At 31.6% G+C, this 24290-nt stretch overlaps 1 protein-coding gene across 1 annotated transcript in view; it reads right to left on the minus strand.

The window, feature by feature from the left end:
- Window positions 1-16950, minus strand: part of LOC127711969 (uncharacterized) — a 41986-nt gene extending 25036 nt beyond the window's left edge. Inside the window, exons 1-6 of the mRNA XM_052218125.1 lie at window positions 16786-16950; window positions 16178-16355; window positions 15132-15226; window positions 14383-14457; window positions 10394-10405; window positions 9823-9834 (exon numbers count right to left, since the gene is read on the minus strand). Of these exons, the coding sequence (XP_052074085.1) occupies window positions 9823-9834; window positions 10394-10405; window positions 14383-14457; window positions 15132-15226; window positions 16178-16355; window positions 16786-16843 (430 nt within the window). The 5' untranslated portion in view covers window positions 16844-16950. The remainder of the gene's footprint in view (window positions 1-9822; window positions 9835-10393; window positions 10406-14382; window positions 14458-15131; window positions 15227-16177; window positions 16356-16785) is intronic.
- Window positions 16951-24290: the final 7340 nt, after the last annotated feature.

Below are 24290 nucleotides of genomic sequence, written 5' to 3' on the forward strand. Positions count from 1 at the left end.
CTCCTGAAATATCCATTTTTTGCAGTTCTTGCTGTTGTGGTAAAAAAAGAACTAGAATAAAAGTATGAATTTCAAAATTTATCAACACGACAATATCTATTACCCCAAAAAAGTTTCGTTGAACTTGTCAACCTGTTTTAGAACTATTTATAATCCCAGAATTGTTGTTTTTACTGTGTTTCTGTCGAGACTGCGACTTCTGTCGCAGAAAGCGAGACATAGGGATAGTCATTATGATGGACGGATTAACATTTCTAATACCATATTTACTTATAAAAAAAAGACATTAGATACATAATGGATAATTAATTATATTAACAACAATGGATGATACAAAACTATTCATTTCAAACTGTGAGTACTATGACATATCTGATTATACAGACAAAACATCATCAATTACTGTAACATTTGCAAATGCTGAAGTGTTTAAAATACTGAATCAAGTTTTATTTACCAGAATTGACAATTGTCTTTTTGAAAATCGACACAAAAATGGATTAGTACATGAAACCAAATTTGACAATAAAAAAGTTGTACTTCACCTACACGAAACTACAAGATTATAACATATTGAAGGAGGTGTTTGTATTTTGTGGTTCGAAAACATTTTTAATGATTTTGGAAAGAAAATTCATAAACAAATTCAAAATGATTCTATCTATTTGGAAAGAGATGTAAATGATATATCTGAAACTGATCCCAAACAGATGTTAGACAACACAGTGGATCTCTTATCAGATACAATGACAAGCAGTATAATGTACATAGTGCTATAGAAATATCCTGTGGCTATGGCAATTCTGTATTTATATCTACACCGCAAACAAATCGGTCAACATCTGGATTATGTCATCATGAAGACAGTGAACTTATCCAAAGTCTTATTACTAAAATAAATGATCTCACGGAATAATGTAACAGTCTAGCATATCAAGTGTCAAATTTAACACAGCCCATAAAATCAACAAACATTATGGAAACACAGACGGTAACAGATATAACTGTATTGAATGTCAACACTATGTTGACACAAACTGTGGCTACACAAACAGAACCCGAACCTAAGCCAAGCGAAATAATTAAACAAAGTGTAGAAAATCACTCAGACTGAGCCAAATACAGCAACGGCTAGCTACTCACAAATCCCGAACAAATCAAAATTAGACAAGCCCAACAAACAGACGCAAGAACAACCTAGAGTAAAAGTAACGGGGAAAAGCGTGGGAAATAATGAAAAAAAAAGAAACGCTCATCATTGGCAGTTCTATTCTCCAAAGAATTCGAACTCGTGATCTATTAAAAACACTATGGTAAAGACTATTCGTGGAGCATATACATCACACATACAAGCCGAGCTCGAAAATATCAATTTAAAAGACTTCAAAAACGTTGTCAAACAAGTAGGAGGCAACGATGCAAGCAATTACAGTGACCCGGAACTTGTTGAATGTGAATTCGTCACAATGATTAACATTATTCGTAATACATCTAGAAATGCTAAGATAATTTTATCCGAATGTCAACCACGACGAGATGCGGATGTACAAACTGTAAACAACATTATCGCGAAAGTTGCAGTTAGTTACCATGTAGAATGTCTACAAACTGTTGGAAAATTTACAAGGGAAAATGGTAACCTCAACAGCGAAAATATTCAAAGATAGAGGCACAGCAACGCTAATCAAACTGTACCACTCATTGGTGAAAGTTATCAAAGAAAGAAGGGAGAATACAGTAATGACGACCAACCACTCTCACAGCGGTGCTTGTTTTTTCTGTGGCGAAGAAGGGCACAATTCTCGATTTTGCCGCCATGAAACAAAAGTACAATGCTGGACCTGTTCTAAATTTGGACACAGAATGAAAAATGTTGGTACTAAAATTAGGACACCGACAATGCATGCTATGCCGAAACTTACCCTGGGCAAACAGTGAACAAATTTGAATGTTTACTTGACATATGTACCTTGTGCGATGACATTAATTGTAAATGTAAGGAAACTGAAAATATTCAATGTATTTCTTGTATAAATGATGAAAAAACTTTACACTCCCAAAATTCTATTTTAGGAAAATATAAATCCTTAATTGACAATAAAAACAAACCAATGGGGGCAATGAAAGTTCAAAAGAATAAGATAAAAGTACAGAAGATACATGTACATATTTTGGCTTAAAGAAAAATGGTTTAAAAATTTCACACTTAAACCTAAGAGGGCTTCTATCTAAATTTGATGAGATGAAATTATTTCTAAATAAAAAACAATAATACCCATATTATGGGAATATGTGAAACATTTCTAACAAGTAACACCGAAGAAAACTTTATATGTATTAAAGGATTTGATCTTGAACGCATGTTTCTAGCTCTTTAAATTACAAAAGAAGAAAAAACTTGGAAATAAGTTCACTAAAAAGCATTTGGCTTCAGATATATTTTAAGAACTCTAAATACCTTATTTACAGACCCATTCATATGCCACAATCTTGGATTAACGAATTTGAAAAAGAAATTGATAAGGCAAATGAATTAGAGCTAGAGATCATAATCATGAACGATATCAATATTGATTTCACAGGAGGGTGCACAAGCAATAAATGGGAAAATCTTTTACACACTCATTCTATAATCCAATTAGTTAATACTCCAACCCGTATCACATCAACATCAAGTACTATCATCGACCATGTTTACACAATTCACCCTGGAAATATAGTTGAAACAGTTGTCCCAAAATAGCCCTTAGTGATCACTATCCAATATGTATTACGAGGAAAATAAACCAAAAAGATATGCCAAGATTACGTCATCAACACATAAGATATCGATGTCTTAAAAACTTTGATGAAACCAATTTTTTTGGAGGATTTAAATAAAACAAATTTTACACAAATAGAACAAATTATTGATGTTCAATCTGCCACGAATATGTGGTATCAATTATTTCTGTCAGTAATTAACAAACATGCTCCCATTAAAATGAAAAGAATAAAACATGTAAGGCAACCAGATTGGTTTACAGATGAGGTGAAAGAAGCTCAGAAAAAAAGAAATTTTTACCAAAGCAAAAAGGACTGAGATAACTTCCGTTATTGGCGCAATACATGTACAAAAATAGTAGAAAAATCTAAACAGTCCTATTTCAAGCAGGCAATAGAATAACAAACAATCTAAAGAAATTTGGGCTTTACTCAAAGATTTAAAACCTAAAGTTCAAAATGGCATTCCATCTACCATGACTTTCAGCAATTAGAAATATGATAATATACAAGATATAGTAAACAACTTTAACACATACTTTACAACAATAGGAGATAAATATATTACAACTAATACACCCTTTCAAGCAGATAAATTAAATAGCTTCGTGCAAGACAAATTCCTCAGAACGTTAAATTTAAGATTCCATTTATCAAAATAGATGAAACTAAAAAATAACTTTCTAAGTTAGAAAAGTCCAAAGCAACTGCCCTAGATGATGTTGGCCCATTTTCCCTTAAGATATCAACAGAAGCTTTAGCACCAAGTATAACATATTTAATTAACTTAAGTATACTAAAAGGTGTATTCCCAGAAAATCTAAAAATAACCAAAGTGAATCCAATATTTAAAAGTGGTGATAAAAACATACCTGAAAACTACAGGCCTATATCAATACTTCCAACTATATCTAAAGTATTTGAAAAACATGTTGCAAAACATTTTTATCTTTATCTGTCAAAATATAAACTATTACACGAGGCACAATCCACATTTAGATCAAACCACTCATGCCAAACAGCCCTTACCAAATTGATAGATAACCGGCTTAAATATATTGATGACGGCAATGTTGTAAGAACAGTCTTTCTAGATCTGAAAAAAAAAAGGATTTGATCTTGTTGATCATCTCCTTTTCTGCCATAAATTACATTTATACAAAGTCTCAGATCATTCAGTGAAATGGGTCAAGTCATATCTCTCAAACAGACCACACAAAGTGTGCTCAGGTAATACAGCTTCAGATTCCAATATTAATAAATATGGCGTTCTTCAAGGATCCATTTTAGGTCCCTTACTGTTCGTTTTATTCATAATTAAATGATATGACTTTAGAGGCATCAAATTCAGTCATTGACATGAATGCTGATGATAAAACACTTCATACCCATGATATAAATAAGGAAAAGATAGAGAGAAAACTAAACCATGATGCCAACACTATAAATAAATGGTGTTTAACAACAAAATGGTAATTAATCCTTTAAAAACAACTTGTAGGATGGTCGGAACGAATCAAAAACGAGCTTTGATAGGTCATAAACTTAATATATCAATACAAGATAACCCAATAACATCTGTTGAAACACAAAAGCTTCTAGGTATATATATTGACAAAAATTTAGACTGGAAATTTCAAATTGATCATGTATGTAAAAGCATAAGTTCTCGTATTGCACTGTTATCCAGAATTAAGAAATATCTAGATATAATAGTAGTAGAAAGTTATTTTATAATGCTTATATTCTGTCCATATTTGATTTTTGTTGCTCAATATGCGGAAATTGTAATGCAGATGGAATTCAAAGAATTGTTAAGATGAAGAAAAGAGCTGCCAGAATTATACTTAATGCACCAATATTAACACCTACTGTAAATATTTTTAAAGAGCTGAAATGGTTAAATTTCAAATCTGGGATTTTTTTTATCATAAATTGATTCTTGTTCATAAAATTCTCAATAATAAAGCACCTAATTACCTTAAAGAACTATGTTGTCCAATTATAAACCTACACAGCAAAAATTTAAGATCTTCTGCAAATAATAATCTAGCTGTAGTGAGACCTAATACAAATTCGATGAAAAAATAATTCACATACAGTTCCTCACTACTTTGGAATAAACTACCAAATGAAATAAAACTATGTGAAAATCTAGGTACTTTTAAAAGAAAATGTGTAGATTTTTTTAACTATAAACATGATAAATGATATGTAACAACTCTCTAACTCTATCATGTCGTTTTCATGTTTGTGTATAATGTATTATTTTCTTTTTCTTTTTCTAAAGACAATCATCTAGCATGAAAGTTTAATTATATGTTCAAAAAGTGTAATATCTGTAATATTTGTTCTGTATGTTTTTTTTTGTGAGGGCCTCAAGGTAGATTAGTCAGTCAGGGGCATTACTTAAACAAGTAACTTTTATAATTACCTATACAATTAATGTTGAAAACGAGGCTATTTTAAATATAACTTATATAAGTAATTTTCTAAATATTATTTGTATATGTGTCCTATTATTCAGATTTTACTAGCTTTAACAAATTTTCACAGTCATCTGGTTATTTTTCCCATGAAATATAAAATCTAATCCTTCTGAAACACTAATTACTTTTCTGACGCACTTATCTTTCATATCGACGCTTCTGGGTCAAAGATTGGTCTCTTGGGACTATCAAAATATCATTTCCCTTGAAAATCTTGAAGGTAGACAGATATAATTAGATAGAAACTTGTGAATTAATTAAGACTTGAAGTTATTTATAATTTGTAACCCAAAACAATTACATATGTTCCTTAAATAAGTGTTATTACTAATTCTTTCAAAGATATATAAAATAACTTATTCAAGTAATATTTTTGTTATTATTTTTAACCCTTTATCTCTATACTCCTCTCAAATCTAATAAATTCTTTATTTTATGATATAAAATAATGTAAAAATTCATGAAAACTACATTTATTCCATGCCTCTATTGAAATTTAAAATAACTCTTTTGAGTAATTTTATAATTTTTAAAAACAAAAATTACCTATATAAGTAACTAAAAAATTACTTGTTTAAGTAACGCCCCTGACTGTTAGTGGATGCTAATTGAGTCACCCTCTTTAAATAAAGTCATTATTATTATTACTATTATCCGGCGGCGGCGGTGGCGGCGTTAACTAACTACTTAAAAGCTTAATATTTTAGAACGTAGAAGATCTGGATGTTTCATACTTTGTATATAGATGCATTACGTTATGAAGTTTCCGTCTGTCATATGCACATTGTCCTTGACCTCATTTTCATAGTTCAGGGACTACTTGAAATGAAAGTTCAGAATTTTGTAAGGTTTTTTTCTTTCTTATTAAGAGTAGTAATATGAAAAATATATTTGGTATGTGTGTTCATTGCAAGGTCCTCATGCCTGTCAGACAGTTTTCACTTGACCTCAACCTAATTTCATGGATCAGTGAACAAGATTAATTTTTGTGGACAAGTCCATGTATTAGATACTATCAGCAATAGGTCTTTTATATTTGGTATATGGAATGATTGTAAGGTGAACATGTCCAACTGGTAGGTGTCATCTGACCTTGACCTCAATTTCATGGTTCAGTGGTTAAAGTTAAGTTTTTGTGTTTTGGTCTGTTTATCTAATACTATATGCAATAGGTCAACTATATTTGGTGTACGGAAATATTTTACGATGTACAGGTCAGTCAGGCAGGTTTTATTTGACATCGACCTCATCTTCACGGTTCATTACTCAATGTTAATTTTTTGTGTTTTGATCTTTTTTCTCAAACTGTAAGCAATAGGTCAACTATATTTGGTGTATGGAATGATTGTAATGTGTATATGTCTGTCTGGCAGATATCAGATGACTTGACCTCATTTTCATGGTTCATTTGTCAATGTTACGGCTTCCTGTTTAAGTTTGTTTCTTAGATACTACATGCAATAGGTCAACTTTATTTGATCCACGGAATGATTTTAAGGTGTACATGTCTGTCTGGCAGGATTCATCTGATCTTGATCTCATTTTCATGGTTCATTGGCCAATATCTATTTTTCATAGTTTGGTCTGTTCCTTGTGTACTTTACGCAATAGGTCAACAATATTCAGTGTATGATATAATTGTAAGGTGTACATGTATTCTGGCTTGGTTTATCTAACCTTGACTCATTTTTTTTTATCATGTTAAGTTTGTGTGGTACTTGTAGTATAATGGTATATTTAGGGCTATCAACATAAAAACAATTGTCAATAAAGCAGGCGGGACATTTCAGCGTGTGCACTCTTTTTTTGGCAGTTTTGGCTGTTTATCAGCAACACAAAGAGTAACTTTAGAATGTACATCTAAAAGTCCTAATATGCAATTTTTTCTCAACAAGTGTGCCTCTTGTTTATTTTTCCACACTTTTCATAGTCTGACATCCTTTTATATGAAAACAAAATCCCATTTGCTTGTATTTTTACTGCATGCAGTGTTCAAGTATGGAGCCCTTGTATATCCGAATAACCATTTTATTCCTACAGTAGTCAGTGTATTTATCTTTTTTCACGATATGGTTAGTACAATAGCCAACTACATCGCCTTCATTGGGATTATTATTATTATCGATACCTCTGCTGGTGGACTATCAGTCCACGCGCGTATCATCAGCTCAGTAGTCAGTATTTTGGAACTGACATGATTTATAACAAACCTTCCTAAAATTGTCCGTAAATAAATTTTGAAATTGTTGAGAAGCTAAGGTTTCAACTCTTTCAGGCAAAGTTGACCTTAGATGGATTTGGCTATTTTTTTTTAGGTTCATTTTGGTTATATAGCTCTTCAACTGTTTAGGTCCTTGGCTTTCAAATATTCGGCTTTGGTCGTTCCTGATGAAGGTAAATCCAGAAAAGCGCTTCGGACGCATGAAATTTATAACGTGTTGTTTTCTTTTTTTTTTAGTTTCCTTGTTAATATATTTTTCGCAAAAGCGTCTCACAGCTACACTGAAGCAAGTTTAAAAGTGTTCTTTAGTTCCACGGTAGAAAAATATTTTATCAGGCTGGTCTCCTGAATTTCAAAGTAACTATAACTAGAGCTATCCGCGAAGCGAACTAATACCCATATTCAGTATCGAATTTAATGTGATTTTTGAGCGAAATTTGCAATGTCAACACGATTTTTGAACAGGTTGTCTTTGCTGAATATTCTACTTTTTGTTCAATATTCTTTGGACTGTTGTATCAATCTTATTCCTTTCAGCAATGGGTGTTGTATGTATTCCATTTACTTATGAAATTAATTTAATAACCACCTTTGTATATCCTGACGTTTTTAGCAAATAAAAACTGATAAGTATTCTTTAACAGATTTGAATGAGAGATTATTGATTTCACAGATGAAAGAATGAACCTAGGATATACGACAAGCAAAACAAAATGAAAACAATAATCAATTGAACATGTTTGTTATTACTGTGGAACACAAGTCATTAAACCTTTACATATGTATCATTTTTTCGTTATTTGCACGTAAAATACCAAATAGCGAAAGCACTAGCTTTATTTAATTTGTGCTTTGTTTGTCTTAGTTTAGACTCCAGATAAAGGTATTTCATTAATTAAATAAAAAATGTAGTTAGAATATGGTTTAGAATGTTGATCGAAAAAGAAAGGCGAAGGATACCAAAGGGACATTCAAACTCACAAGTAGAAAATAAGCTGACAACGCTATGGCTAAAAAGAAAAAGACAAAGACAAACAAACAACAGTACACAAACACAACATAGAAAACCGAAGACTGAGCAAAACGAACCCCACGAAAAACTGGGGATGATCTTAGGTGCTCCGGCAGGGTAAGCAGATTCTGCTCCACATGTGGCACCTGTCGTGTTGTTCATGTTAGTACAAACCCGTTGATAAGTCTAATTCGGTAGGTCACATTCAGGGAAAAGGGGACGGGATTGTAGTTACGAAAATTGGAACATATCCGACCGTTGTCATCTGGAATAATAGAATTCGTACTAAACTAATTTTGTTATTCAAGTAGTACGAAAAGATTACTGGCTACAAATAATGACTCTGTATACTGAAATCACATGTTTATTTATTTAAAGTTATCATCCGGGTCGGAGCAACATAATCCATCATCAGAACTTTCAGAACACTCACATCCGTTACATTGAATTTGTGTGTTTGGATCTGTGACTGGGCATTGCCTAGGAAGGGTGCATCCCAATTCTGGACAAGAAAAAGGGAACAAATAAACAAGCAACAATAACAAAACAAAAACCGTTTCAATTTTTTTTTTTTTTGAATATATGTGCTTAATGTCACCAACTGCACGATCGTTTTTAAGGCAGAAATTCATGACAGAAATGAAAAGCACTTCCTAGTTCTTTAACTGAAGATAAAATACTGTTATTGCATATTTTATACATATCTCTTAACTACCCAATTCTGAAAAATATATTGCTATTCCTATCATTTCATCTTAATCTCGTCATAGATGTAATGAAATTACCTGAATTGTATCATTGTATCATTTCATAGATCAAATTCATCTGTCAGTAAAAATATTCTAATTTAGTCAACAATGAGCACAACCCATCAAGTGTACTCTAATATTGTGTATTGTTTTACATATTGTCATGGCAAGGCCTTTTGTTCATTGTTGAAGGCCGTACAATGTCCTCAAGTTGTTCGTCTTAGTATATGGTGAATAGTTATATCATTGGAACACATTAGTTTTATATTTATTACACATACACTTCAAGATCATTTCTTTGAGCTCATTAAATCAATATAAATAAACCCCTCACAAATACCTCTACCAAAAGGTTTAAAAGAGAAGCAAAATATACCAAAGGGACATTCAAACCCATAAGTCGAAAATAAACTGACAACGCCATGGCAAAAAAAGTAAAAGATCAAAAGACAAACAACAGTAAACAAAACATAACATAGAAAACTTAAGACTGAGCTAAACGAGGGTGGTCTCAGGTGCTCCGGAAGTGTAAGCAGATCCTGCTCCATAATGTAATTATAACCAAAAGGTTTAATTAATTTCACTTACCATCCGGTATAACTAAAAAATTAAACTTAATATTAAAAAAACAATGAAAATGTATCTGAGAAATCATTAATCGAGTAACATTTTGACCAATGTCTATAAAATAAACTTAGAGACAATTACGATCTCAGAAATGTGACTGTATCCTTGTATCTATATTCAACATTTGCATTGGAAACTGTTTAAGTAAGTAATTAGATATAAGAAGATGTGGTATGAGTGCCAATGAGACAACTCTCCATCCAAGTCAAAATTTATAAAAGTAAACCATACTTATTTGAAGTACGCATAAAAGTATAATATTCTTATTATGTAACCACTAAATGTGTTATTGCTTCAATTTGTAAAGTGTACGCTTTTTCCGAACCACAACTACAGTTGATACTTTTTCTAAATTTATTTTACTGGTTGTTGTGAGCACCAGGCAATATCTCTACTTTAAAACAACTACTAGTATTTGATCGTTCGGACAACATTGAAAACGACCCTTCAAAATTATTCAACACAATCCTATTATATATATTTGTCTAAAGATACATTGTAGTTTGTTATAATATATTTTGATTTAACTTACCAACTTTACAGGCTGAAATTAGAATGCATTAGATAAATCCGATATCAGAATTAATTTGCAGAAAACTGGAAATTTTTAAAGATTGCATCTCAAAAGCTTTTAATCATTCAAGTCATTATAATAGAAATAAAGCATTATTAAGTAAATAGTAACACTAGCAAAATACTTTATACTTAATTTTCTTTCGTCATCTGGTAAATGAACAAATATAACGATTTTAGATGATTTCGGAAGGCTCCGCTACATTCTGCATTGGAGTACGTATCAAAGAGAACTCATGCATGCACTGTACTCCTGAGTTAATGACCCTAATACGATCGGGAAACGAAAAATTCAAATACTTGTGCGATCTAATTTACATTAAATCCTTTTATTGTTCCCGTTCTATATATCAGAACGGGAGCAATTAAAGGATTTAATTTTAATTAGATTGATACGTGTGTCGATATAAGAACTGGATTTGCGTCAGTATATGGTATGTACTTGTAAATATCCAAAACAAAAAAAAGATATGATGCAATAAAACCGTGATATTTGATGCATTAATATTCCAATAAATCATGCGTTTGTGACATTATTATAATCTTGTATTTATAATTGCTGTCATCGTAAATAGAATGTACGAATGCAATATTTAACATCGAAAACTAAATTGAAACTATGCATTTATTGTTGTTTATGGTTCGTTGAATCAAATATGACTGAATTGACTACTGTTTCTGTATGAATTTTAAGTTTTGGTCTTTAATAATCGTTTTGTTTCAAACTGTGTAAGACATGGAAGCACACATTTCAGGAATGCCAAAGTGTTTTATTTTGAAATAAGTATCATTAATGACATGGGTATATACTAGTAGTTAAATTGCAAAAAGGTGAAACAGGCCCTACTGAAATAAATTTGCTTAGCATAATGTGTTTTGTAGATGTTTCAAATTATAAGTATTGATATATGCATTCTCTGATTTATCTATGAGTCATATGTAGACAAAATCCGCGTCTTGTGTAATAAATATTAAGCCGTGCATCTTTAATGAGCGGATTTCGTGTTGCTCAGTCTTTAGTGTTGCTGCTGCAAATTTGCAGATTTAAAATTGAAGCGCTAAATTCATGAAGAATAACACACATATAGTTACATAATTATTCATACTAATTGATTAAGGAAACTGTATTTTTACTCACCGGCATCATCCGCTGTAACACAAGATAATGTTTGTTAAAGTCATGTTTCGATCATTAATTTCTACTTCAGAAAAAACACACAAAAAAACACAAAACACATACAAATCCAACAGAACAAACAAGCACACTTAAAATTGCAACCCTAACGAAACAAATTATTTATACAATGAATTATAAGTGATGTTTTTCTTTTATCTCAATTATTTCTTTTGAAATACTTTTGTTAGTTTACCTCAAGAATAAATTCATAGTTCATACATGTACTTTTCCGGGTTTATGTAATCAACACTGTGAAACCTCGTTTGTGATAAAACTGTACCTTTTTTAGCTATTTACCTCAACGAATCATTCAGAATTATTGATTTTCAAACATATCAACCTGTTCACATTGCGGAGAAAAAAATTCTTGCCTGTCTTTTAGTTAATTTAATTTTCCCAAAAGTTGAATATCCAAAACCTTTAGTTTTATATTTTGATATTAGGATGACGGACCTTATTTTCTGGAAAAATAAAAAAAAACCACAAATTGTCTAATTCAATATAATTATCTGCCCTTAATTGTACAACAATTTCTCTGAAAATTTTAAATACACTTAATTTTTTATAGTTTAATCTTAAAATTTCAAGTTTTAGATAATTCTGTTGTATATTGAATGATACTTGGTAAAATATTTTTAAAACTAAAAAAGTATGTTTGCAACATGCCCAGGGAGTACAGAAAACATGTATAGACTTAAAATAGTATTTGGCGATATTAATTTTTCACAAGCATTTACATAATTGTGCATTTTGAACGAGTGGAATTTTTTAAAAGCTTTTCAAAATTTAGTTGATTTGTCTTAAATAAGCATCCAACATTACACGGTAAATTGTGAACAAAACAAGGTTCAGAAGGAAATAATTTCTGTTGTAACTGGAATTTTTGTTCAAGTGATCAAGCTCTTTTAGATATTTCATACATAATTCTATATAATTAATTGACCAATTTGGTATCTCCTGCCCTTTTTTTAGATAGGTTCTTCTATGTATATATGCAATTACAAGTCAAAGACTTGTTTGATTCGAGATATATAACTAGCAATACAAATAAAAGATTTCATTAAAGACAAATTGTAGACCAATGAAAATAAATGTATTCGTTGAATTGAATAAACCGGTGATACTGGGGAACGAGTTTGAATTATAAAACAGATTTCATTGAATTTATGAGTTGTATTATCAATAAAAGCCCTCTATATACAATACATACATGCATGTAAGACTCAGAACGATGTCCGGTCTCTTATCTTCGTCTGTTCCTCAAATCGAGGGCGGATCAGATGTAATAGTCTCAAATCTAGGTCCAATACATGTTATCCTCTAATAAACGTCCAATATAAACAATCAATAATTGCAGGCCTTTTGGTATGAAATTCTCTAAGTTGTTCATTGTTTACGATGCCAAATTCTTCGATAATAACATGACCAGCGGGACTGTATTTGTATTGGGGCGATAAACGAGAGTTATCGGGAGGTTTGGTTAAGGTCTCTAATATCCTCTTGTGGGTAATCGGATATATTTTGACTTGTAATTTCATACATACATAGAAAAACATATCTAAAAAAAGAGGGGCAGGCGATACCAAATTGGTCAATTAACTATATAAAATTATGTATGAAATATCTAAAAGAGCTTGATCACTTGAAAAAAATCCAGTTAAAACTGAAGTTATTTCCTTCTGAACCATGTTTCGGTCACAATTTACCGTGAAATGTTGGATGCTTTTTTCAGATAAATCAACTAAATTTTGAAATATTTATTTTGGGGCAGTAAACGAGAGATATCGGTAGGTTTGGTTAAGGTCTCTAATATCCTCTTGTGGGTATCGGGTATGTATTTATGCACATATGTTTGGTGGAAAATATTGCTAAACTTGATGGCATATAAACCCTTATATACGAATTCTAAATAAAAACTAATTCTTTCCTCATCTTTGGAATTAGCTGTCACGGGTTTGAACATCCTGTGATTATCAATGTTTGTAATCATTGCAAATAGCATGTACATAGTACAATAGGAATCAAAATAAAACCAGTTTACATACTAAAACAATTAAAAGTATGTTCCCTATAGGAATTTTGTCATTATATTAAAATATTAATGGCAAGTTTTCAAATTAAGGCTTGAGCCCAAGACTTATACCCTATGATCATCTTGAGGATATTATCTAAGATTTATTCTACTATTTGATTTTCTAATTTAAGTGACAAAAACGGCTTTATAAAAAGGTATTACCAACTCTTTTTTTTATATTTGAACTAAATATTTCATGTTTTCAAAAGAGATCAAGATAGCGGAAGGCAATGAAAAGCTATTATTATCAAAGGATCATTTAGCTTAATTTTGTTTAATACCAAAAAAGTCAGCAAAAGGCTTAACTTATATCATTGTTTGCATTAATGGCTATAGAATTGTTGTACATAACTGCATAAATTATTTTAATAAAAGTCGTCATCTTAATATGTCAAAAAGGACAAGCAGGTCGCAAGGTATTAACTGACTGGTATTTGTTGATTTCATATTTTTACATGGTGGTTGTAGTGTCATTATCATGCTCCAAGAAAAAAGGAAGTAGGTTAGAAAAACAAGATTTGGACTTTTATTTGAGAAAATGAAAAATTACATCAAAATGAGGCGATCAGAATTGGCAGTCAATTTGAATCTTACTTAGACGTATGTCGTCAAATTCAACTTCGATTTGACGACTGGGCGTTGATCTGATTACAACAAATATACAGTTTTTAATATTAAGGTAACACAATTGTCCTACCTTTAACAACATGAACTTTTCCAAATCCAGTACCATTACAAACTTCACATATCGAAGGTGGTTCAGGAAAATATTCTAAATAAAAAGAATGGTTATTTTCAACAAATGCTTATTTATATATATTTACAGGTAACACATACATTTTTTTTTTTACTTTACAAGGGGCCTATATATACACTTGTTTATATTTTTTCGTTTGGGCTTGTATTATATTTTCCTTCGGGTTTATATGATCCGTTCACCCTATTTCGACTCTTTAAAATTCAAGTGTCTATCCTAAATTGAGGTAAATTATATGGCCTTCCAAATACCGTTTCGATCCCTAACATCACTGAAGAGACATTAATTGTCGAAATCCGGATATGGTGTACAAATTTTTGCATCTCATGTTTGCGGTATACCATCTTCACCGCAAGTTTATTGTTTTCTGTTTGGTATTAAATTAATAATTAAGATCCATGTTACATCTCGTGATCAATTTATTTGGCAATCGGTAATGACAGTCAGCAGGGTTTAAGAACATCAGTTGTTCGACCTGTTAGTTAAATGCGATTTGTTAAAATATACTTTTCACTTTTTTGGTCTTTTGGAAAATGTTGTTTGTGCTGTATTTAGACCCCTCTACCAAGAATTTTTTTTTACATGCGGTTTTTATCCAACGCAATCATAGGTTTGGACGTTGTTTTCAATTTAGACTTGTTTATATATATATATATATATATATATATATTTCAGGGCGATATACTTACCCCATTCAGTAGCATACCAAACAACGACGTCGTTTGATGTTTCGAAGGCTGTATCTTTTTCACATCTGTACATATATTTGCCATCCATAAGACGACTGAAAAATAATGTAATTGGTTAAAGTCCTTTTTTGATTTTGACATACAGACATGTTTGACGATTGGTTATACAGTATAATATAATATAATTTATGAATTAAATAAATTACTTTTATTGAATGCATATACACTGTTTGTGGTTGGCTTTTATTATAGAGGAGGTATTGTGCAGATACAGTACATATAATTTGTTCAAGTGTTTAATTTTGAGAATTGACGCAGGTTTAATTAGGCAAAACAATATAAAAGTCCTGTGCTACACAAATGAATGAATCAATATTGCTTTCTCATTGCCTAAGTAGAACGGACTTTATATGGGTGCATTTGAATTATCTTTTTGTTTTGTACAATTTTGACTTCTAAGAGTAATCTTGGACTCTCTTGGTCGTTATACTAACTACTCAATATGGATGGCACACCGTACTATATGACACAATATCCTGCAATACAAAATTTTCCCATCAAACATGTTAAGCTCCTTATAAACTGTGAGGACATGCGCAATAAAACGAAAGCAGCATGTGCCTACTTCACTTGTAAGCCACTATAGAGGACTACATTGAATGAGCTTTCATTGCTTTGTTTATTAATTATAGAACATGTTTTGGAAGGGGATATAATATGTTCTTTCTCTCTTTCTTTTCATTGTCTCTTATTTTAGATTCACTTGGGTTGTCATTGTTGTACATACCGTGGTGTTTCTTTCTTTCTCAATTTGGTAAGTCAGATATTGTATTTACAAAATATAGCAAATTTATCATGAAAGAGAAGTAAGTAAAAGGTCTGAGCCTCCAATAAATGACAGTTGAGTGATAAAAAAAAAATATCCGAATATTTCAAAGTTGGAACATGATGTATTGCAAGATATTTAAAGCATGATAATAGGGATACATAAGGTATGCGGGAAAAGTGTAAATTGCTGATGAAAAATGATGTACATAAACGCGTACCGTATTATCATAAATGGACCAGATCGTTCATAGCATTCAAAGGATAAGGTGATATTCTCCTTCGTGGATGTAAAAACCGATGGATCTCCAGTGCTGAAACTCGTAGTCATTCCATCACTTAAGCTTGTGAATGTTCGGTTTTGTCTCCTACATGAAAAAAAACACGGATACGTATTCCCTAAAATATAAGACATGCATTTACTTTTCTTCGTCGATTTTTAATTTTATTTATTTTATTATACCATTTTCAAACTAAGTAGAACATCAAACAAATGAATAGAGCGGAGATGTTTATAGGCAAATAAGTTTTTTTTTCAACTGACAGCCTTTAGTGATGAAAATATTTATATTAATTTGATCAACATCAGAAAATTATTGTACAGTTTTCTATTACAAACAGTTTCACACTCAAACGCTTACCAAAAACCTGATCTTATCAAATGAAATTGACCTCCACCGTATGTTTATATGCAATACGATATTTCTACTTCAAATTTTTGTTGCAGATTTTGTCTGAATTTAACGTCTTTGCTACACCCAATCTTGAAAGAAAAAGTAACCAAATAGTACTTGTCTAAATGAAAAACAATTATTTATTCGAGACTAACCTGTATTCAGAAGAATTGATCCAACAAAGATAAACAAAATGACAACTCCAATTTTCATCTTTTGCTTTTAGATCGACGTATAATTTCAAATTGTCTTGAGGCGACAAGCGATTGCTTTATATAGTATGTAACTCCAACTCAAAAACGTCAATAGTTTGCATTGAATAAAGCACTTGCCTCATCCAATAAAATCAATCCACGTATATTTATTCAAAATAATAAGCTCATCCTTTCTTCCCTTCCAAAACGCAGGTGTTGTAATAATACAAAACTGTCATTTTACTCATAATTTCTTCCCTGCCAAATCGCAGGGTTGTTTTTTAATAATACATTTTTACAACACTTGTTTATCTTAATATCAATAGTTTTTACACGTCATTAAACAATTATTCTAGATAGTTAAAAAAAAACACATGGTATCATAAATTCATTATTTGTATTAATCTTATTGAAATATTCAGTCTTTATTGTTTCATGGTCAATTCCTTAAGAATTGCTAATTTGCTTCATCGTAATGCTTCCTAGTAATCATTTCAATTTTAATATGTTGCATTCAACAAATCATTATCTAATACCATAAAGAAAGCATCTTGCAATCCATATTCATGTATAATCATTACACCCTTTTTTCGCCACGGAAATTCAAGAAAAATATTTTTTAGTTATTTGTTAAAACTTTGTGAAGTTTTAAGTTGTCTGATGTTGTTTCCTATAATTTGTGCTAATCTGCCTATTTAAGATTAAAGCTTTAGCCATATCATTGAATTGAGAATGTTCACGTGCTAAAAGATCAAATTGAAAATTCGGATTGATTATTCCTACAAAACCAATAAAACGTGACATCACTTTGATCAATATAAAACCATAGTCAAATATTCAGTTGCACTGGCATTTCCCTGTCTTTTCTCCTTTGAAATAATCAGCCGCAAACTTACAATTAAAACAGTCAGATAACCTTACCCCTCATTACGAGTTCTAACTTAGTAATTAATCTCAACAATTCTATAACAATTATCTATTTATGTGAGCTCTATATATAAAAATTCTGAAGGGGGCATGTGCTTATTCTCAGATATTTTCAGTTACTAAATGAACTTTCCTTTCAACTTGTATTGCAAGATAAAATACTGACCACATTAAAGGATATATAACAAATTTACAAACATTTGACACTAAAAGCGAAAACTGTACAATTCCAATATGTCTGGGTTCAAAAAAAGGGAACGACTTTAAATTTAAGGCTCTTAACAAAAAAATAGGACTAAACTTTTGCCAGTGAAAAGTAACTAGATCACGCCTAAATATAAGTGAGACTTACCAGGAAAAAGTTCAATTTAGTAGTTATAGATCCATACACTGATCCAGAGGTAAACGCAAGGCGGTGTGCTTGTGCAGCATAAGTCTGATTAGGACTATGTTCCAAAAAAAATTTCCAGGAAACGTGCTGTTAATGACAGAGGGTAAAGCAAAACTAATTAATCTAACTTCTAAATAGAGAAAAACATTTACAGACGAACAATTAAGTAATGTCACAGTACAAAATATGCGGAGGTAAAATTCTAAACAATACTGAAATTCCATGAAGTTTCACATTTCGTACACTTTAAATACATCAAACTCTATCTTTTCCTTCTAAAAATTAGTAATTTAACGTTTTGTTTGAATGAGACAGAAAAAAAATTGCCCTATAAAGCTATATCAAAATGTAACAGTTTGTTTTAAAAATTTCATTTCCAAACAACAGACAGGTAACTCTAATTTATAATTTTATTTGTTGAAAATATGATTGATACAACTGTAGATGTGCAATATTTTGTATTTTCAAGGCCTGACTTCAATTCTTGTTATACGGTGTGTCTACAAGATGGACAACATTTGGAACAGTTCCTTAAATGTGATCTAGAGAAAGAGGAGAAAAAAGCATTCTCGCCAGACTTGATTTGTGCAAGATGCAGATACAAGTCGGAGAAATTTGTACGAAGAATATGAAACGAGAAAGCCAGACAGAAAACCAAACTGGATACATGCTGAACACCAATAGCTTCCACCAGTATGAGCAAAATCATTTTCAGTGGCAATACGCAGCACTAGCAGCATCAAGCCTACAATAAAGAGCAAATAAAAGTAAGTATTAAAAAATAGTAGACAGGCATAAAATGGATATGAGAAGGAGAAAAAATGGAATTGTTGACATCAACTGCCTCAGACGCAAGAAAAATCCAAACACAATTAGTGTGCAGATGAACGGAATGTATATCAAACCGCCGTATTCCGGTGTAAGACTCCATTTCAACCTGCAGCACAAACTGTCTACACAGTTAGAATATCAATAGACCATAATATATTAAGTATAAATATAAAAAAAGCTCTGCGCCAAACATGAAAGTCTTGAAGTGGTTCCTGACTCAGGCTGTCTACATGCAGAGTGTACAGATGAGTGTATTGCCAATCGCAAACATTCCAATGGTGAAAAGTATTGGGAATGTGTTCTTGGGCCAAAAAGTGTATCCTGGACCTTAAGACTGACAACATTGAAGTTGAGTACCTTGTCACTGGTCCTGACAGCTCTGCATGCAGGGCTGCACAAGACTTGTATGAAGAAGACACGACAAATACTCAGCCTGAACATTTCCTTGATAGAAGGCATGTGTCTCATAATATAAGAAAATGTACGAAGAATAATAAAAACCTTTCTCGTCCTTTTGCTAAAAAAAATTCATCGGAGGATACCAAGACCTTGTTCCGTATCAACTTCACAAATAATACATGATGGTCTTTAAGTATAGATTCTAGGTACTGTCGATATTTGTCATCTTAATAACGTGTTATAGTGGGTTTTTTTATTTGTCTTTTAATATCTTAAACCTGTACTGTTTAGTCTATTTTTGGTAATATCCTTTTGGCGTGGCACGGTATTTATACATCCCGCCATTGTGTTATTGTGCTATGGTCATTTTTGTATTCTTGTCATTTATTTTTGCTTATGTGCTTTGTCTATAGAGTGTCTACAAGCCATTTTGTTTTTACTTGTTGACAAAGTTATCAAAGGTACCAGGATTATAATTTCATACGCCAGACACGCGTTTCGTCCACATAAAACTCATCAGTGACGCTCAGATCAAAATAGTTATAAAGCCAAACAAGTACAATGTTGAAGAGCATTGAGGATCCAAAATTCCAAAAAGTTGTGCCAAATACGGCTAAGGTAATCTATTACTGGGATAAGAAAATCCTTAGTTTTCCGAAAAAATCAAAGTTTTGTAACAGGAAATTTATAAAAATGACCATATAATTGATTTTCATGTCAACACCGAAGTGCTGACTACTGGGCTGGTGATACCCTCGGGGACGAAACGTCCACCAGCAGTGGCATCGACCAAGTGGTGTAAATAGTTATCAAAGGTACCAGGTAGTTTTTTTTTATAGAAATTGGGGTTGTGGCACGGTGTTGACTGCTGTGCCCCGGTTTTGACATTTTTGCCTGTTATGTCTGTTTGTTTTGCTCACACATTGTTGTCACTATAATGAAGTTTTATGCTTCTATCATACAAGTGAGAGGTTTAGCTAGCTATAAAACCAGGTTTAATCCACGATTTTCTACGTAAGGACATGTCTGTACCAGTGCAGGAATATGACAGTTGATTTCCATTCGTTTGATGTGATTGAGCTTTTGATTTTACCATTTGTTAAGGAACTTTCCGTTTTGAATTTAATTTCCCTTAGAGTATTTTTATTATTTTTATTATTGCTTTTTACTGATATGTTGTGTAGAAATACATTCATTTTCATTGTTTTAGAAACTATGGCTTCGTAGACGGTCGCTTCTACCAAAAACATTCAAAACTGCAAGTTCACAGCAAAATATAGACGTTTTAAGAAAGACAGTCAACCTGAGACTTCCCCATAATATGAACACTAACTTTGTTTAGGGATTCCAATGTAGTCTGAGGTGTTCATTACCGACAAATGTCACTTTTAGAAGAAATTTTACCTGTCGTGTTCATTCAGCAGCTCAATGTTAATTTTGGTCCTGGAGAATCAGTTTTCATCTATTTGTGGTATATCATATCTTGTCAATATATGCTTTAAAATCATGTATGCCAGTCTATGTGCAGCCTCCATTTTTCCTTTCCCTATGATACATAATAGTTTGAACCTCCCAGAAAGATTCCAAACAAAATTTTCTATACTACCTTTTTTCTTAAGCTTTGTCATCATTAAAATTCAGACCAGAACATTCTGATAATTTATTAAAACAAATGTAAAAATTGATTTAGGGACTTTTGATCACCATCCAGGACCAAGGAAGAATTATCTGCATATTGACTCAATAAAAATTCTGAGTCATCAATTGTTACTCCGGCAACATCAGAGTCATTTTTAATAGCTTCACTAGACAATTCAAGCACTAAAACAAATAGACAGAGAGAGAGAGAGGGTATCTCATTGACGGACTCCCACCCTTTCTAACAAAAACAATTCTGCAAGTTATCATTTACTTAAAACTGCGTTGAGACATTACAGTAGCATGCCTTTATTCAGCTTATAAATGTATGACCGAAGCCATAAAAATGCAAGGGCTCTAATATAAATGACCATTCGACTATGTCGAAATCTTTCTAAATCGACTAAAAGTAATAGTCCATGAATGTCTTCATCCTCCATCTTTTCCATCAGGTCATAAATAAAACGAGTACATTCACCTATATAATTACCTTTAGGAAGACATTACTGTGTTTGGCTAATTATATTTACTAACACCTTCTTGAGTCTATTTGCTTGACCAGTTTGCAATCTTATAGTCTACACACAACAATGTGATAAGTTGCCAGTTCTTAAGATAAAATTTTGACTTACCTTCCTTTGTTATACAAGAAATAAGTCCCTATTTTTGAGTGATAGAGAATTCTCCATATTCTAAAGCCTCATTTAGACATTTTACCAGTGATATCTCAATATCATTTAAAATTTGTTTACCAAATTCAACAGTGAATTCCTTTATACATGTGATTTTGAATTCTTCATACTGTGAAAGTTCTTTTATTCGTGGGTATCAATTTTCGTGGTTTGATCAAAAGTTACATGTTCGTGGGTTCTAAAATTCGTGGAAATCCAGTGAAGAATTTGAATGCTTCATAAACGAATATTCGTGAAATTAATTATATGTGTTGTTTTATAATGATTTGTGGGTCATTGAAAAAATAAGCAAATTGTCTCGATTGAAGGAAATTGCAAAGTAAACATTTTAGTTGTTGTACAAGTGATGACACTTAATAACTCAAGATCGAATGATCAACAGATTAACGATCATCAAAGGTGTTAATTGTGCAATAAACATGTCACGTATCAAAAACGGTTACATAAGAAAATGTTACAAATGTACTTTGAATTGTAGAATTAATTAATATGAAATAAAATAGCAAGCCCAAAATGAGGTAATTATTTTTTTTCCGTATGAGAATTATGAAAAAAATAAAGTGAACATTTTATCATCGCATATCAGCACCTATAAATTTGACTTTCATCGATCATAATTTATTTTTCATGAGAATCAAAAGGTTAAAAGTCGCACAGATTAGGTTTTTTAAGATTAAATGGGTAAAATCCGGTCTGAAGTTGTATATTTAGTTCATAGTGTGTTGGCTGGTATTCTCTAGATTATGTGTTCGTATTCATGTAGTCAAACATACATGGGGATCTTTTGCATGTCTGGAATTGGACAACAGTTGTTATATTTCGTTGGAAACTTTAAATCGTAGATAAAGCCATCCACAAAAACTACGAAAATTGGTACCCCACGAATAAAATTACTTTCACAGTACATGTATTTAAAGAAAAGATAGACATTCCTGCATTGTTACAGGTCCCTCACAGGGACGCACCTCTTTTCCATTAGGTTTAGTATTAGACTGTCATGTGGAAGAAATGTATCCCTGTGACTTTCAAGTAACATCGGATTATAGAATGAGCATATATATTTTTATAGATTTGTTTTTGTTCATTTCTAATATTACTTGGATCTGTAATCTTAGACTCGACTTCCAGAATATGTTTGGGAATATTTTTTTCTGGTCAATGTTTCTTTTCCAAATTGCGAAAATAATTAGTTCCTTTTCCCCCTCTCTAATTTCCATGTTGCCTTTGTCAATGTTTATATCCCTTTAACCCTTTTTTTCATTAGTATTTTTAGTTCTTGGTGTTTTTAGGTTTTGGTTCCACTATGTCCAACTCTTCCATTTTTTGATGTACTAATGTGGAGTTATTCTCCAAGAGTTTTTATCTAATAATGACAACTTATTTCGTAATTCTTTTTCTTATTTATTTCCTTTCTTTTTCTGAAATGACGAAAAAGAGACTGAAGATCCGTGGACTTTCATCTTAATCATATCCCTATAAAGCTGATAGCTTATATCAAACTGTTTATCCTCTGTCTCAATATCCATATCTATTTTGATGTCCCCTTTTACTTTTCAACAAATATAGCTTCACTCGATATAATGTTATTAAATTTTTATGTAACATTCCTTCTTATCTGGCTCGAAAATCTTAAATTAATAACTACCTAACTACCAGAAAATGATCTGATCTATAACTGATTGCTATATCTGATGAAATTACCAATGCTTCTATATCATAGATAATTATAAAATAGTCCAAATGACTTTGTGATTTGAACCTTGTCACGAGTACCTCAGATTAAACGGATGCTGGAGGCGCCATATGTCTAAAATATCAAAGTCATTCATTACCTAATGTATCTTGGCCTTTGACGGGGGAGGTTTTTTTTTTCACTTCTATAACTTAATGTGTCCATGTTTTAATTTTCCAATCTCCAACCACTACAAAGGACAAATTACAGTAGTGGGATATTTTGTATTTTATGTTCTCATAAATTAAGGCAACAAAAGAATATCGCTGTTCAAAAAACAAAATATGGATAGATCATCATGATCATTATCTGGTCCGTGTATTGCTACTAAAGTTATGCGGTAGTCCTGAATGGGGATATCTTATATAATTATGTTACCTAACTGGTCTATGGTTTCCTCGTGAATCTTATATTCAAAAGTACTTTTGAAAAGAATAGCTAGCCCTCTACTATTACTAAAATAAGAACTAAAGTTCATGAACTATGGCAGATAAAGGATGAAAATTAATTGAAAAATGTTGTGCATTCAATGACCTTAAGTAAAACGGTTATTTATGACCTTGACCTTTGAACTTGAGTCTTTATTATTTAAATCTGTCAGAAATGGTTACAAAGATACCCATACTTTGAATAGAAAAAATGTTCATACCGATTATTGCTTTTATATGGTAACAAGGTCTAATGCCAGAGGTCAAGGTAATGTCAAAAGTTCTTCGCAACAACCCTTACTTGATATAAAAGTACCTAGCAACCATACATATTTGTGTTCAGACTTTTATGAACTGTTATATAGATCCTTATTGAAATGTGAGGGGTCAATGTCGTTACCAAAGACTTAAGTAGCCATTCTCATATA

This window comes from Mytilus californianus, unplaced genomic scaffold (assembly GCF_021869535.1).
Source record: "Mytilus californianus isolate M0D057914Y unplaced genomic scaffold, xbMytCali1.0.p SCAF_8, whole genome shotgun sequence".
Lineage (NCBI taxonomy): Eukaryota > Metazoa > Mollusca > Bivalvia > Mytilida > Mytilidae > Mytilus > Mytilus californianus.